The sequence below is a fragment of the Daucus carota genome, chromosome 9, assembly GCF_001625215.2.
Source record: "Daucus carota subsp. sativus chromosome 9, DH1 v3.0, whole genome shotgun sequence".
NCBI lineage: Eukaryota > Viridiplantae > Streptophyta > Magnoliopsida > Apiales > Apiaceae > Daucus > Daucus carota.
The window spans coordinates 8,676,009-8,692,795 of NC_030389.2; the positions used below are offsets into that span (position 1 = coordinate 8,676,009).

General features: G+C 32.5%; 1 protein-coding gene across 1 annotated transcript; it reads right to left on the reverse strand.

The window, feature by feature from the left end:
• Window positions 1–712: 712 nt before the first annotated feature.
• On the reverse strand, window positions 713–1,504 carry LOC108201202 (uncharacterized). Its single transcript, XM_017369498.1, has one exon. It carries the CDS (start codon window positions 1,502–1,504, stop codon window positions 713–715), a length of 792 nt encoding a protein of 263 aa, XP_017224987.1.
• Between the last annotated feature and the right edge of the window lie 15,283 nt (window positions 1,505–16,787).

Below are 16,787 nucleotides of genomic sequence, written 5' to 3' on the forward strand. Positions count from 1 at the left end.
TGATTTAAGACATGCTTAGTAGTGCCTCAAAAATGAGGCACTTGTTGGATGTCCGAGTGGTTTAAGGCACACTAGGACATTGTTGGAGCACACATCTCTTTCAAATGTCTTAAATTTTAACTTAGGACATTAATTTAAGGCATTGTTGGACTTGCTCTAAGATGTAATTTTAAATTTTTTAAAATAATTAAAGAGTGACTTATAATTTTTGATCAAAAGTTAGTCAATTTGACCAACAAAAAGAGAAACATGACAACTAAAAATGACGGACGAAGTAAATGGCAATGGAAAAAACAATGGGCGCCATTTTCCAAATGTCAACCTACTCTTGATAAGCCCTCCACCACAATACACACCCACTCCTCCCAAAAATTCAAACCACTTTCTACTTAATCTAAACGGGGAGCACAATTATCCACCAGCCACTCACTCCACCACCTACACATACATCTACATTTCCACTTTTTTTCATTGACTTCATCTTATTAGCTGTGTCCTACAATTGTTACCTTCCACGCACCACACTTTTCCTTAACTCAACCCCACAAAATCACTAAAATATTGCCAGTAAGGCAGTAACAATCATTTCGTAAAATACCTTATTTGTACAGCTTACACAAAAATCAAACTAAAAAACCTGCTATTAAACAAAACAAGGCTAAAATCGTAATTTCAACAAACTTGAAACAACTTCTAAACGGTGTCGTGTGGGTTAATAATTCGGTTGAAACCTTCCACAATTCGCCAGCTTCTTTGACCTGTTCGCACAGAACGCCGCCGCAGCTCCTATATGCGGTTTCATCGGGACACGTGTATCGCCGGAGATAACGATTTCCGGCACTTTCCGATTCGGACTCGGCCGGACTAACGGACTAAGACAGAACGCGAAGCCTGTCAAATTCCGCGGCGGATTCATCTTCTTACACCGGAAATGCATCGGAGTTGTCATCCTCGACGGCGTCTCCTTCCACTGCGGCGTTGAGTCGAGCGAGTTGAGTTCGCCGTCCGATTCGTCCGCCGGTGACATTCCTTTACACGGCCGTTGCATAACTCGGCTCGCGTCCGAGTTAAAAATACAAGACTTCTTCTTCGGTTTTGTCGGCAACATACTCTTTATCCTCCACGGCGAAGATTTCGGATCCAAACACGGATCCGGATCCGAATTCGAGTTCGGATCCTTAGATCTGAAAAAATTCGAAACCATCGAGAACTTATTCACCTTCTTCTTGAACAGCACCTGCGGCGTACTGTAAAACCTCGAGTCCGAGACCGAAACGCCTCCGCTCTCGACTCTCTTACAATTAACCGACGGAGACACGCAGATTTGCTCCGGCGATTCACCTCCGGAACTCGTGCAAGTCCGATCACTTTTCCCGGCGAGCTTGGATTCCAAATTCGCTCTAGTCTGAGCTTCGATGACGATGATTAGACGCTCCGTTAGACACGTAGAGCAGACTCCATCAATACTAGTGAGATCGGTGGCGAAATGTTTGTTGCACTTCATCTCTTGGCGCTCCGTACAAAAGATCAGAACATGATTGTGTGTGTATTTATATGTGTTTCGTTGTGTATAATTGAATATGTGATGGAGAAATCAATGAGGAAAGGCAGTGTCTTCTTCGCTGTGTCTGCTGTTAATAAGAGAGAGATACTGTGTGTATATTTTGTGAATATATAAGGGAGAGAGAGATGGAGAGAGAGAGAGAGTCAAATTGATAAATTGGATGAGATGAGATACTCGGTCTACAAGCGTTAATAAAACGCTTAGATATAGTCTGTGTACGTATTACAGACGATAATTAAGAATATTATATTTTTAATCAGGAATTTATCTTGATGATTTTGGATTTTTTATATGGGTGGTTGGAAATGGTATATTACTTTTTGTTAATCGGGAATATTGGGAATATAAATAACTTTGTATAATTTCTTTGACTTTTCTCAAATTTTTGGTAAGTTCATAATTAAGCATCATGAAATATATTCTATACATTAAATTTATTTAAGATGAATTTCCAATATTTTACTTCTTCTTTTACACGTAGCCATATATAGGCATGTGCGAGATACATTTTTGTTCAGTTAAATTTTCTAAGATATATTGATTTAAATTCTTTATTCACATATGTGATATGTCATAAAAGAGTTTTATGTAATACCCCTTATTTTATGGTTATAATTGTTGTATAGCTAAAATATATGATTCCAGTTAATGACAAACGAATAATAAATTTTTGGAAAATTCGCTATGGCACACTCATGTAATTGGCTTTTCTCGTTAGTAAAACTACTTTGCCCCTTCTCGTTAGTAAAACTATTTTCTTACCCGCTATTTACTCTCCTCTTTCCCCACCTCGCGTTTGTTATTTCTTTCCGGTGAAACGCCGCTGCGTCTCTGCTCCGTTTGAGCTCTGTTGTGAAACTTCAATATTTAAACAGTCCCTCGTTTCGATATTCAAGCAATCATCTTGTCAAGTATCCAAAAATTTAACTTCCATTACACGAACATATGCTATTACGTGAGCTCGTGAGTTTACCAAGTGCGCATCCGAAGAGTAGCGACTGCGAGTTCCTACGTAAAAAAAAATATATGCTAAACCAAACAACTCGACAAGAGCAACAAACTTCAAGTCCAATTAATAGTCTCAAGGCCACAATGCACATTTCTTAGCAATCATATTCTCACCGTGTACTGCAAATGTGGCAATCTAATCTATGTAGTCAAGGTGTTCAACAAAATGCCTCAACTAAACTTGGTTTCTTGGATAGCTTTGATAGCCCGGCTTTCTCAGAATTTGGCATTTATGAACGCAGTTATCACTTTTAGAGAAATGATGGTAGGAATGAGTTTGCGTTTTTGAGTGCGGTACGGGCTTGTTGTGTTGTTGAGTTGGATGAAATGGTGGAGCAAGTCTTTTTGTGTTGAGTTGGTAGGAATGGGGAGCAAGTACATTATATTGCACTAAAAAGTAGGTTTGGTAATTTAGTTGATATGTATTCGAAATGCAGGTTCATTGGTGAAACTTATATGGTCCTTAAGGAAGAATGATTTATGGATATGGTAAAAATAGTGATTTTGAGGAAGCGTTGTTAGCTTTTGTTAAGATGAGAAGGGAAGATATTGTTGTTGATTAACATATTTACTAAGTTTGGGGTTGTCATTAGGGGTGGCAATCGTTTCGTTTCGTATACCTTCGTTTCGTGTATTTTCGTGTTTCGTGTACTCGAAGGTGAAACCCGTATCCGATCCGAATCGTTTCGTGTATATTTCGTGTACTTTTCGTGTATATTATATATATAAATATTAATATATTTTTTAATCAAAAAATGAATTTAATATATATTTTCCTTTATAAATTTATTAAATGTGAATAATATATTTATACTTGTATACAATTCTCCATAAATTTGTTAATATATTTACAATATATATCCACACATACATATAAATATATACTTATTACTCAATTATATATTTAATATATCATAACATATATATAATACATATTATCTACAAATATTTCGTGTATTTCGTGTACCCCAAATGAAAACCCATATCCGACACGAAATCTATCGTGTAATTTCGTGTTCGTGTACTTTCGTGTTTCGTGTATCGAAAGTCAAAACCCATATCCATTTTTTTCGTGTCGTTTCGTTTCGTGTTAGCGTGTTACGTGTCAAATTGCCAAGTCTAGTTGTCATACTAAAAAGCAGCTTGATCTCGTGATATTTATCATAATAACAGCCTGATTGAAAATTAACGGCTGATTGACGTATAGCCTAATAGAAGTGTATCGCTAGGAAAGTTTTTATACCTGGAGGGTACCATGCGTGAAAGTTATAAATGTAGTTGTACCAACAGGAAAAGCTAATTATACGAGTGTGTCAATAAGAATTTCTTTAAATTTTTGAAACAATTTTTCTCCGTATTTTATTGTTAAAAGATATAACATTTTCCATATACTATTTCCGGGTAATTCCGGGTCATGTCGCGATTTAGATACTAATTTTGAAACTTTTATTTTTTTCATAAAAAAAGTGATGACCGTTTATTTGTTGTGAATAATCAGTGTTTAAGGATATTCACCCATCATATATGATTAAGATGATAACATATTTAAATGTAGTTGGCCCATCGGAAAATCATGTACAAAAACTGTTTTTTTAGCCTCAGATAATATCTAATTTTTCACAAGTATAATTATACTTGTCATTTTTAACAAGGAACTAAATCGATTCTTTTCTAAATAAATAATTTGATAAAAGTATAACGTAGCTTCTTTGCCTAGGCAATTTAAACTAGAGCTTACTGCACTTTGCAACCCTCTACTTTACACGAAAAACACTTTGGTACATAGACTTCTAAACGTGTCAGTTCGCCCTCCAAACTTCTAATCCGTTAGCAGTTTGCCCCATTCCGTTAAATTTTCCGTTAACTTTGATGTTAAAAATAGTTTACAGCAGTTTGCACCCCTAACTTTATATTTCGTTTTAGTTTGCATCCTTGAAACACTTTTTCATTAAAATCAATCATATTTCGTTAAAAACAGAATCAAGTATATTTTAATTTAATAGTTTGTATCTATAAAAAGAATTTTTATAATACAATAATATCAAAAAAATAATATGCTTAAGTTTGCTAATTAACTAATTGAATAACTGAGCAAAATATTTGAAGCAAAAAATCGTCACTAAAAGTACGAAATAAAGACTAAACTTTATTTTATTATATTATTTGACAATGCAGACTAAAATTTATCTGTTCTAATACTTTTCGGATGAGCCACAGTCGAACCTGGGGTCTCCCGGGACATCAGAGGATAAACCCACCACTTGAGTTATCTAATTGTAGTCTCGTGTACATTTTCTCAAATCGTCTTTTTAGTGACTAAGTGGTGGGTTTATCCTCTGTTGTCCCGGAAGACCCCAGGTTCGACTCTGGCTCATCCGAAAAGTATTAGAACAGATAAATTTTAGTCTACATTGTCAAATAATATAATAAAATAAAGTTTAGTCTTTATTTCGTACTTTTAGTGACGATTTTTTACTTCAAATATTTTGCTCAGTTATTCAATTAGTTAATTAGCAAACTTAAGCATTTTTTTTTGATATTATTGTATTATAAAAATTCTTTTTATAGATACAAACTATTAAATTAAAATATACTTGATTCTGTTTTTAACGAAATATGATTGATTTTAATGAAAAAGTGTTTCAAGGATGCAAACTAATACGAAATATAAAGTTAGGGGTGCAAACTGCTGTAAACTATTTTTAACATCAAAGTTAACGGAAAATTTAACGGCATGGGACAAACTGCTAACGGATTAGAAGTTTGGAGGGCGAACTGACACGTTTAGAAGTCTATGTACCAAAGTGTTTTTCGAGCAAAGTAGAGGGTTGCAAAGTGCAGTATACTCTTTAAACTATAACTAAACTCAAAAACGGAAAATATGTTCCGATTTTTAAAATTTGGCCTAGTCAGGAAAAGTAGAAGAGGAAAATAAATTATTCTGAAAATGAGAAACTGAAATGACAAATTCTGATTACCTTGACAGAAAAGTTGTACGGATTAAAGCAAAGTTTACAGGGTAATTTGTCCATTGTAGTTTGTTTTTACTACGCTAGATTCTTGATTTCATTGGATAGCTATCCTCCACCTCACCAGTTTTCTTTACGGTAAGAAAAGTAAACATGTTTGGCTCTTATCCTGTTCTTGTATTCTTTACGGGAAAAGATGACAAGTACAACTGGTATTCAAAGTTACCGATTAATTTGTACTCCCTCCGTGGCCCGGCAGCATATATTGCGGGACCAGACGTATACGAACTTTAATGTTTCTGTAAAGTGAAGTTGTATAATTTATTTTAAAAATTTCCTACCAAAAGGAATAATTTTTAATAAAATCTTATGTACTAAACGTATTCCAAAAGGAATGTTGGAAATATTAGCTCTAGTAATAAAATAAATAAGAATATATATAAAAAATAATTATTATTTTTTGTTGAATAGTATTAATATCATAAAGACAAGAAAGGAAGCATCTACAATGTGGGCTACGGAGATCAGTATCAGTTGGGTTAATGTATGGGCCACCCACTACTATGAGTTATGACAATGTACACGCCTCGTCGGCTTCTAGTATAATAGACACCCTCAAATTATTCATTTTTATTTTTGTTTTTCAGTAGATCAACATAAATTGAGAGGTGTACAAGTATTCATCTGAATGTGTCACGATAAAACAAATAAATAGTTTGGTCCCCTTTCTCTTATCGGATCAAAGTTAGAGATACTACATGACCCAGTAACTATCTTAATTTTTGCATTATACAATTGTTGTTTAAGTATCTTTTAAATACAAAAATCACACCACATTTTATGATATTATCATGATTCATCGGATGATTATTTTGGCATTCTTGAGAAATCGATCAATTGGTGGCAAGTAAAAGGATCAGGTCCAAATAGAGGCGGATCTACATTAAGGCCCCTGGCAGCACATGACCCCTCATTAATTTTTTTTAATTATTTTTTATTTTTTTATATAAATATATGCATATATCTCATAAATATTATTGTATCGTAGAGTGGCTAAACCTCTGCCATTTCATTCTCCGTGTACACATGAATCCATATCATAAGAGTCTCATTATAATAACTGTATGTTTAATATATAAACGGCTTGTTTGTTAGTGAACGGGTGCATTGAATTTCATCTTATTGCATTAATTTGTATGTTAAAATTTTTTTACCCCTAACATAAAACTTCCTAGATCCGCCACTGTGTCCCAATAATGTATTTCAAAAAATAAGGAGAAATTGGCGAAAACTCGATTTAACTTTATCCTCCAGATTGATCTCATTGTTGGGTCGCACAACACCCGTTAACTCCGCATTAGTATGATATTGTCCGCTCTGAGTCGTGACCAAGCTCGCACGGATTTGCTTTCAGGCTCTTACCAAAAGATCTCATACTAATGGAGTTTTTTGGCTGTTTATATTCAAGATAGATCTTCTTTATCTTTCCGATGTGGGACTTAGGTTGAACCCACTCAACACTCATTTCATGTAATCATGCATGCTTTGATACACACATCTACATCTTCTGGAATTTCACATTCATACTACGAGATAAAGACATGGATTCAAGTATTCAACTTATGCATGCATGAAACTTGTTGTGTGTTGACTTTATATAATTGGTCAACTAATAATTTAATTTCGTTTGCTGTGATATGAAAAGTAGACAGGAAAATGACCCCAATATTGTAATTGTACTCATCATCAACTTGAAGTTTTGGCTTCAAGACATCTCGACTTTTTAGGCTCCGAGTAGCTCATTTTCCTCAACTTAACTGACTAGTGGCCATTGTTTGACATTTCAGCGTCACGGCGGCTTCAAGTTTTTGATGTATTTATCGCGGAATTTGTTTTTTTATTTTTAAAGAAGATTTATTTTGATTATGATCATATTTTTAGCTCAGAGTAGCGGGGATTTATATAATTCGAATTTTAATGAATTGATAATAGTTTATAAATTTTAATGAATCGTAGCTAATTTTGTGGAATTCGGGTGAATTGAATATAGTCGTATAATAAAATCGAAAAGGATTCATCAATTTTTGAATTTGTCATATTTTATTGAATTTTAAATAATCTTAAATGAATATTTTCAATTTTTAGTTATGATTTAAGATATACAGTTCAGCCATAGAGAGTCCCGATATATTATTAGATTTTTTAGAATAATTTAATAATCTCAACTGAATATTTTAAGAATTTTGATGATTTTTTAAGATTCTAATTAAATATATCTGAACATTACAAAAGAAAACTCTTAAAAAGATCTCAATTGAATATAAATCCTTATTTTTCATATTTATTTATGGAGAAGTTGCTGGAAATATGATTTTTAGCGAACAATATATAAAACTATGGTCCAAAGAGTTTCATTGTGAATTTAATGTTGTACGGTTTTGTTATTGCAATTTTACGACCTACTCTGTACTCTGTTTCTCCTCCTCATCTTCATTTTCATCTCTGGACTCTTGCATTCTTTCTCATCTTCTCCGCCGTCGATCCTGAGTATCGTCAATGGAATGATGGATATACCTTGAATATGGCAACGTTCTGGTGAGGTAAACGGACCGGAGGTAAATGGAGTGCATGTGGAGACATTGATGGTCCCGGAGTTGATGGAGATGGCAGAGATGTCATAGCATGTGGTGATGAATTTAGTGGTTTGGGAGTGTGGTTATTTTTAATTGATTTTGGTGTTGTTTTAATTGATTTTGAGGTTAATTTTGTGAAATTAATATTAGTCCCGCAGGGACACTCATTTTCGTAATTTGCAACAAATTACAACTTAGTTTGTAATTAAATTTAATTTTCTAACAATTTAAAATTGCATTTCCGATTGCATATATGGATACTAGCAGTTGCATATGCAACCACCATATTTTTGCCTATAATTTTTGGGAACATAGTATTTTCACAATTTATTTTTAAAAATGACTGTATTTGTAAAAGTTCTTCTAAACTTGGTTATTTATGATTAAAAAAAACCCTTATTTATTTATCGTACGTAAAACTTATATAGCATTGTTCAGAAAGATTGTTAAAAAATAACAACAAATATAATATTATCATGGCATTTGGAAACTTTTGTTTACAATTTCCAGTCAATGTCACATTAAAACATTATCGTTCCGGAAAAGTGAAATATATCCGTCGTTAACAACAAAGAATCATTTCTTGTAGAACCAATATTTCCTCGAAAATATACAATTATTATTACCTACTATATGTATGTAGACTGGGACAGGCTTGACCCTTTCTGTATACCAAAATTGCAAAGTTCCTTGAACTTGGAAGAAGATAAAGTGACACACAATGGTCAAATACTCTACTTGCAAGTTGCAAGGTGTGTATGTATTTATTTGATTTTACATGCATGACGTCGTTTGTATTTCTGGCCCTCGAGTAATACCCCTTTCGGGGTGCCGACTCTTTGGAATGAAAGGTTCAATAATTTATGATTATTAGATTGCTCTATTTATGTTTTGTTATATTCAAAATTATTATGGACTTCTTTATATTAGCGGATCTATATAAAATGATAAAAGACCGAAGACATAAGTATAGGCCATAATCTGAGTCAAACATGATTAAATAGAAGAACCCGACATTCACGAAAAAAAAACATCAAGCAGTTAGCACTCACGATTGAAAATGAGTTGTATACATGTTTGAAAAGCTGAGAGAACATCTTGTGTTAGAGGGGATGTCCTTGGACATGGTTGATATCTATCGTTAATAAATGAAGATCTAATTTTGTATTCTCAGGAGTCACCCGCATTGAGAGATAGTGAATGAAGACCAAAGAAGGTCTTCTTTTATACTCTAGCAGGTTATTCTCGTTAGGGAGTTAGGATCTTTTCGAAAACATTCCTTGAAAGACTCTACTCTGTAGTCTAATAGGTTGTCTTAGGTCTCTTCGAGGTGTGAGAACGCGCTCTTGCATTTTGGGTAAGTTATGGACCGGCGGTGACGTCGAGTTTGTTAGAATCCAAATCCGAGTAAAGTTCGAAAAGCCTGGACCGACCGACATGCTCTAAGGCCCATCATTTTGGGTAAAGTGTGGACTTCTATCCTAACTTCCAAAGATAGCGCCTATTAGTGGTTCCGCACAAATAGAAAGAGACGATGTTCCCAAATCAATTTTAAGCTATCACGAAGTAAACTGCACCTGTCACAACCTTGGCCAATATTATGCAGAAAGAAGAAGAAACTCTGCATGCCTATTTCAAATGCTTCAATGCTTAATCTTCCAATGTCAGAGGAGTAATTAAGAAACAATGAAGAGCTTTTTGGTTGTAAGATTGATAGTGGGCACAAATTTTTGGAAGCCTTTGCAGCGCAATGATCCGAATTTTCTGGCTGAACTCTACGCTCATGCTGAGGCCTATAAAAAAGTGGAGAAATCTCTAGCTGAAAACAAGAAGAATGAGTCCCAAAGTTCTTCTACCATCAAGAACAAAAGACGAGAACGATCCCCAAGTCTAGAACATAGAGGCAGAGACCGAACTCCTAACAGAGTCAATATTACATATAACCTACAATACTTAAATTTCTCTCTCTCTTTTTTTGCCACAAAATAAAAACACTTTCATTGATCAGAACAATACAGTTGAGATAAACCCCCAACTGCAGATATAACCAGGTTGGAAAACAAATAACATACTAAAAACAATTACCTAATTTGTTTCCTGATTGTTTAACACATAGAATTTTAAAATTCTTCGAAGCTAAAAATGAAATCAAAGATATTCCAAGCGATCCAAATTGTACCAACATCACACAAAGCAGCAACATCAACCTAATCACATAAAAGCCATTGTTAGACCAATGTTCAGAAACCCTAATCTCGTAGATTGAGATTAGAGAAGCGGCACTCCAGCTGTCTACATGTCGAATACCAGCCATAGACATGTCGGAACTAGTAAACTCTTAAAGGATGAACAATCTTTGATTGTGAAAGGTGAGCTTTTGCCATAATCGCCACCGACTGATATTTGACGCGGGCTTTCCAAATCTCCGAAAACATGAATAGAATCATTCTCAACATATATATATCCAACTTCGAATAAATCCAAACATAACTAAACAAAAACATAACCAAACACTCCAAAAGGAGACACAAACAAACACACTCCAAAAGGAGAGACACACAAATATCTAAAAAAATGAATTTTATTTAAAAAAAATCAGTGAAAATGAAAGAAAACAAGAGAGGTTGGGGCTTTCCACCGGAGAAAACCAGTGGAAGCCTCTCGGACTACCTTGAAAATGGACAAAGACAAAGGATGGAGGGGACTCCTCAACCCTAATTTTTTGGGAAACGCCTTATATTAGTTTTACAGGGTTGCGCTCAAGAGAGAACTGGTTCTTAAAATAGAATCACAAAACCACTAAGGTTCTGCTGCAGAACCCTGAATTTTAAATAGATTTTTTGTATCTAAATTTAAATGCATATTTTTTTCATTGTTGTGTGTGTGTTCTAAGGTTCTCTCTGATGGTTCTTTCTGGAACATAACCCTAATTTTACATCGAAAACAAATGTTTTTAGTGAAGGTTCTCTCTGATGATTCTTTCTGGAACATGAACCTAGTTTTACATCGAAAACAAATGTTTTTAGTTTCACTAATTTAACTCATAATCATGGCGTTTCACACCAAAATGGTGGAATGAGAGTACTGACGAATTAAATTTCTCTCTTTAAATATAAGAAAACTGGTATCAATAATTAAATTTAATCTATTTCAACAAGATTATGCTCAACATTTAAGCTTATTTTGATAAATCACATTCATGCAATCCTCGATACAAACTCTGAATAAAATACCAGTAAATTACAAAGGATCTTGGCGGCATTGCGACCTGCCCTATCAGCCTACACATACATAATACACTAGTATATTTCTAATTTTGCATTTCACGTAAGCTAAATTACAAGTTATCTTCCTTGTTAATAGTCTGAGAAAACTAAGAATACTCTTGGCAGTTGCAAAATTAAGTTGTGATAATGTCAAACTAATTAGGAATTAGAGGTGATTATATTACTGATTACGTGGAGTAAGAGAATATGCATGAATCCCTTTAATGCACGTGCTAGTAATCTCTAAAACGGCTTGCGATTTTCACATCAGCTTTTCTACGTAAACAAATTATTTAATAAATTTAAAAATAAATAAATTTTAAAAAATAAGATTTTCCATTTTTATATAAATTTATAATCAAAATTCATCAAAAATAATAATTTTTAATATTATAACTAAAAATATAAAAAAATTATTTAACATTTAGCACATAGTTTATAACAACACTTCAAGCAACCATAAAGCTGGCCTTTTTATCACCCACGGGAGAAAGTTGTATGACTTTCAAGTTTAGACGAATTTATAATTTATTGTTATATTCAACTATCCTAAAACTAGTTCAATATTTTTATAACTTGTATAAAATAAATCATAGTGTTGAATTATTAATTAAAGTTTTGAAAAGGATCTAGGTCTGATGGTAACTGATTACCTGTTCCAATTTTTGATTACCCTCCTAATATTCTGTTGAATTGTATTATTATGTTTATCTTATCAGTTATCACACATTGGGACCTTTTATCATTCCGTAACTGTGTACTTGTAGCGCATGTTCAATATATAGCTGTGTCTTTGCAGAAAATTAAAAATTGATTTTATAGTGATTATGATAAAACTATTCAGGTCCTAGTATATGGGTCTAGGTCCCACCATATGATTGCTAGAACGATTCAAAACATGTTCAAACACTTTTTTAGCGCTATACATGTGTCATCTTAAAAAACGCGGGACGTGTTTTAAATCCTGACCGTCCATATTATCATCCAACCGCTGTAAAGCTGTATGTTATATAAAATGTCGCAAGCAATTATATGTCGGGGACTTGAACCTAGTATATAAAGTAGTTGTTTGTATATATTTTTTATAATTTTTATAATTGAAAGGTGTAATATTTGATCCTGACATAAATGTGATGCGGACACTCACTTCAGGGTCGCAAGAATTTTATCTTCGATGATTAAAAAAAAAGTTTCAACATTTTTTTAGGCATCATCTTCATTTATAGATAGGGTAATTTTTATTTTCTTACAAATATTTTTGTCAAAATATTCATTCTGTTGCAACTTATATGTTGGACAGAAATTGAACGGAATACATAGCAAAAATAACTTGAACCAATCTAAAGTGCAAATGTAGGGGGCCTAATATACCCTACAAATAATATTTTTGTTTGGATTCCAACTAGCTCGGTCAATTTTTTATAAATATTTAGAGTAGAGTAATAAAGTGCAAAAGTAAACTAAAAGTGATAGCATATTAGGTATTTCCCAAGAAATTAAAAATGGAAATTAAGTATTAGGATTAAGGATTAATTTATAAAAATAATGTGAATTAAAGCAAATTTAATAGCATCTAGTTGGCTTAAAAATATAATGCATTATAATATATTAATAGCTTAAAATATTATTTATGTATTAACTTCAGTATTTTTTTTCCCTATCATTAAAATATGGTATATTTTATATAATAGATGGATTGGGGATAAATAAATATCTGGAAAAGAAGATTAAATATTTTTTTTGTTTATTAGAACAGAAACAAATCATGCAATGCAATCCTAAAATCAAGATATTAAATTATTATCTCAACTTTGAAGACATCACCAATTGAATACTATGTTATGCTATGGCCGTTTCACTTAATTTAAAAGAAGTGATTTATTGTTTAAAGTAAAGAAGTGGATTATAAATGAAAAGTTGGATTGAACTTATAAGTTATTAAAAGTGTTTGGATACTCGTGACTTATTTTGTTATAATAAGCTCCAAACCCAAAATAAGCTAGGTTTTCTAGCCTTTTTTTTGGGCTTTTAAGCCTCATTTTAAGTGCTTCTTTTAGGTTGTCAAATGGTACATAAATAAGTTGGAGCAACCTTTTTTTCCAAATAAGCAATAAGTTCATGTTGCCAAACACCCACCGTATATTTTATACTTAAAATTATTTAAGTAGATTGGACATGTTCAAAGGCCTGCAGATCTGTTTGAAGAACAAAGAGAAGCTCAAGAGCTTCCAAGTTTTATCCTGCGGCCCCAAAATTGTTGGGCTTTATATTAGCCCGTTTCACAAACTAGCTAAACATATATAATTGGAAAGTTCAACCCGTGTAAAACTATAGCCCAATATGAACAAAGGAGACGTCTCGGCCCATTGCGTTAATGCACATTCGCTTGTTTTCATACACTAGCTACCAGCATTCTTGCCCGTTCGCACACGGGTGATTTTTATATTTTTATATTTAAATAGCTGATTGTAATGTGTTTAAATTGTAAGTGTTGTCCACACATAATATCCCTTGACCCATATTTTAACATTTAACTTTCAATGATTCATACTGGACGCACTAAAATTCACATAAATAAAAATTATGATCTTCATTAATTTATTTTATATTAAAATGGTGAAAACGGTTTGAGATTGTGATGAAAAAATTAACATGTCCTTAATGCTAAGCTTTAGTTGTATTTTAACAACAAAAATATGATTAACTATTTATAAAAATTTTATTTATTACAATTGCAATAATAATAAACTTATGTATTTTGGAAAAAATAAAATATTGTATTAAAAATCATACTAAAGCTATAAAGACAAATAATAACAATCAAACATATCTCAACTTTTTTCGATGAAGCTAGTACATATATTGTCCTGAATAATAATCTTACATTTAATATCAAGTACAAATTTTATATTATTAGTTCAAATAGCGAAAAAAACTTTTCATTCTGAGCGGAAACATTTGTGCATTGTTCCACATCCACTCGGCTTTTGGTATCAATCAACATTTCTTTTCTTCTAGCTCGGCTTTTAGTATCAATCAACATTTCCTTTCTTCTAGCTCGTCAACGTGCTACTGTTCTACTGAGGGATACTGATATGATAAAGGGTGAAATAGTAGATGGAAGTAAGTCCTTGGATTTCTTACCCCTTTAGCTGCCTCAATAATTTATTGTCTTTTATTTATATTTTGCAGCTTTCATCTCAAAAGGTTTTAATTGACATCAAGACCTGTGAGTAAAAGTAATAATAAAGTTATCTGTTAACCTCTCAAATACCAGCTAATTTTATATTAAGATGCTAATTGAAATCCAAACTTGTGAGAAAAAAAATGTTAAAAGGAATTAAACTGTTCTTATACAGTAGTGTAATTTAAGCGTGGTAGATTAACAACCAACAATGTTTAGAAGATATTCTGCCTAGGGAGTCTTTATGCAAACGTGTGTCTGCAAGAAGTGCTTGAGAACATTTTAGTACATCCTTTGCAGTCAAAGCAAATATTGCACAAAAACTACGACTAAGTTACTTGATTTATATATTTATCCGAAATATTTTTTCCCTTTGCAGATGCAGGAATCTCTACTTCTGATTGTCCCAAGCAGATCCACAGCTCGCAGAACTGAGGATGAAGTAAATGAAGAGCATTATTCACACATATATGTTGCAGTATTCCAAAAATTTTCCAAGTGTTCTGGCAGTGGGAGCACACGTGTGCATTTAAAAATTACACAAACACATCCAAAGAACATAGAAAATCATACATACCTCACATAACACGATCAGGCATTGCTCTCAAATCCAGTGACAAAATTAAACTTATAAATTTATAGCTGCTCAGCCAGGATGTCCAAGAGTTACCATAAGAACATACAAACTGCAGCACAAAAGAACAAATAATAAATTCATGTGAATTATGCAGTTGAGCATAGTAATAATGGATTGAACTTAACTATTGAACTACAGGTAAAAAGTATTTAAACTGATAATCTATAATGGATATTAAAGATAATTTGTAAATTGGATATCTAGCTACGCGAGGTATCAGCAGCTTTTGTAAATCAAGTAATTTCATGACTATAGCTATTATTAACTTTCAAATAAACTTTTGAAAAAAAAAACTTTCAAATAAAAGACAAATTGTCGAATAGGTCGCTTTTAAATTACAAACAGATTAATTCTAAATGAATAATGCAAGGAACAAAACTATCTAAATAAAGAGCGTACAATAAAAATTACAGATAAATAAATAATATAGTAAAATATAAATAGCTCCTAATACATACTACATATTAGGACTAACAATGCAAACTTGAGAATAGGCATAGGATATGAGTGGGACGTTGATATAACTAAAACTGTTAAAACAACATTTTCTTTTCCAGATGAAGGCAAGACACTATGCGGACAGTCCATAGCTCTATGAAAAAGAAAAAAAAAACACCTAACTGATTTCCAATAAAGGCACATCGTCTATTTACCATGTCAAAGTAAAGTAGTATAAAACCATGGTTCCGTGCTTTGTTACCTTCCAAACTCAAACCTCTGGCAAATTGTATAATACTTCTTTATATACTACATTTGCTGTCATATTGCTAGAATTACCCTGCCACCATATATATTAACTATTAAATAATTTAATAATTTTATATTATGATGATTGTGAATATTCTCACCAATTATTTTCAATTTTATTTTATAATTTTAAGTTTTCAAATATGTCTAAATTAAATTAATTATAAAAACTTGGTTTATGTGCCAAGACTTAAACCAAAAGATCACTTTTACTAGAGGTGCATGGACTACTTCATCTTATGCATTGATGTATTTAGTTTACCTGAAATTTCTTGACATCCTGAACCACTCTTTTCCACAGCCTTGTTGAAAGCATGCTCAAATATTTTGGTATGGTACTTGCTTCATCAGAATACAATGCTACAATAATGCAATGCATACCACATTCATAATGCAAGCAGAAGGAACTTGGATAAGAGATTATGCATGCGACACTTGTTATTTTCTTAACCACTAATTGATCTCCAACATTCGAAAGTATAATTTTGATGCAAACATATTTATCTAAATATGAAAATGTAAACTGATTATATTACTAAAAAAAGAAGTATACTTCAATTTTTTTATATTGTACATTTGGTCATATACTTCATTTTTTTATATTGTACATTTGGTCATATACTTCATTTTTTTTATATTGTACATTTGGTCATATACTTCATTTTTTTTATATTGTCCAAAAACTCAATTTGGTTTATTCAGCTCCTAAACTATTATCAACTGCATCTCCTCTCTTTCTGTCAGTGAATTGACTATAAAACAGTAGATGCAAAAGCAAA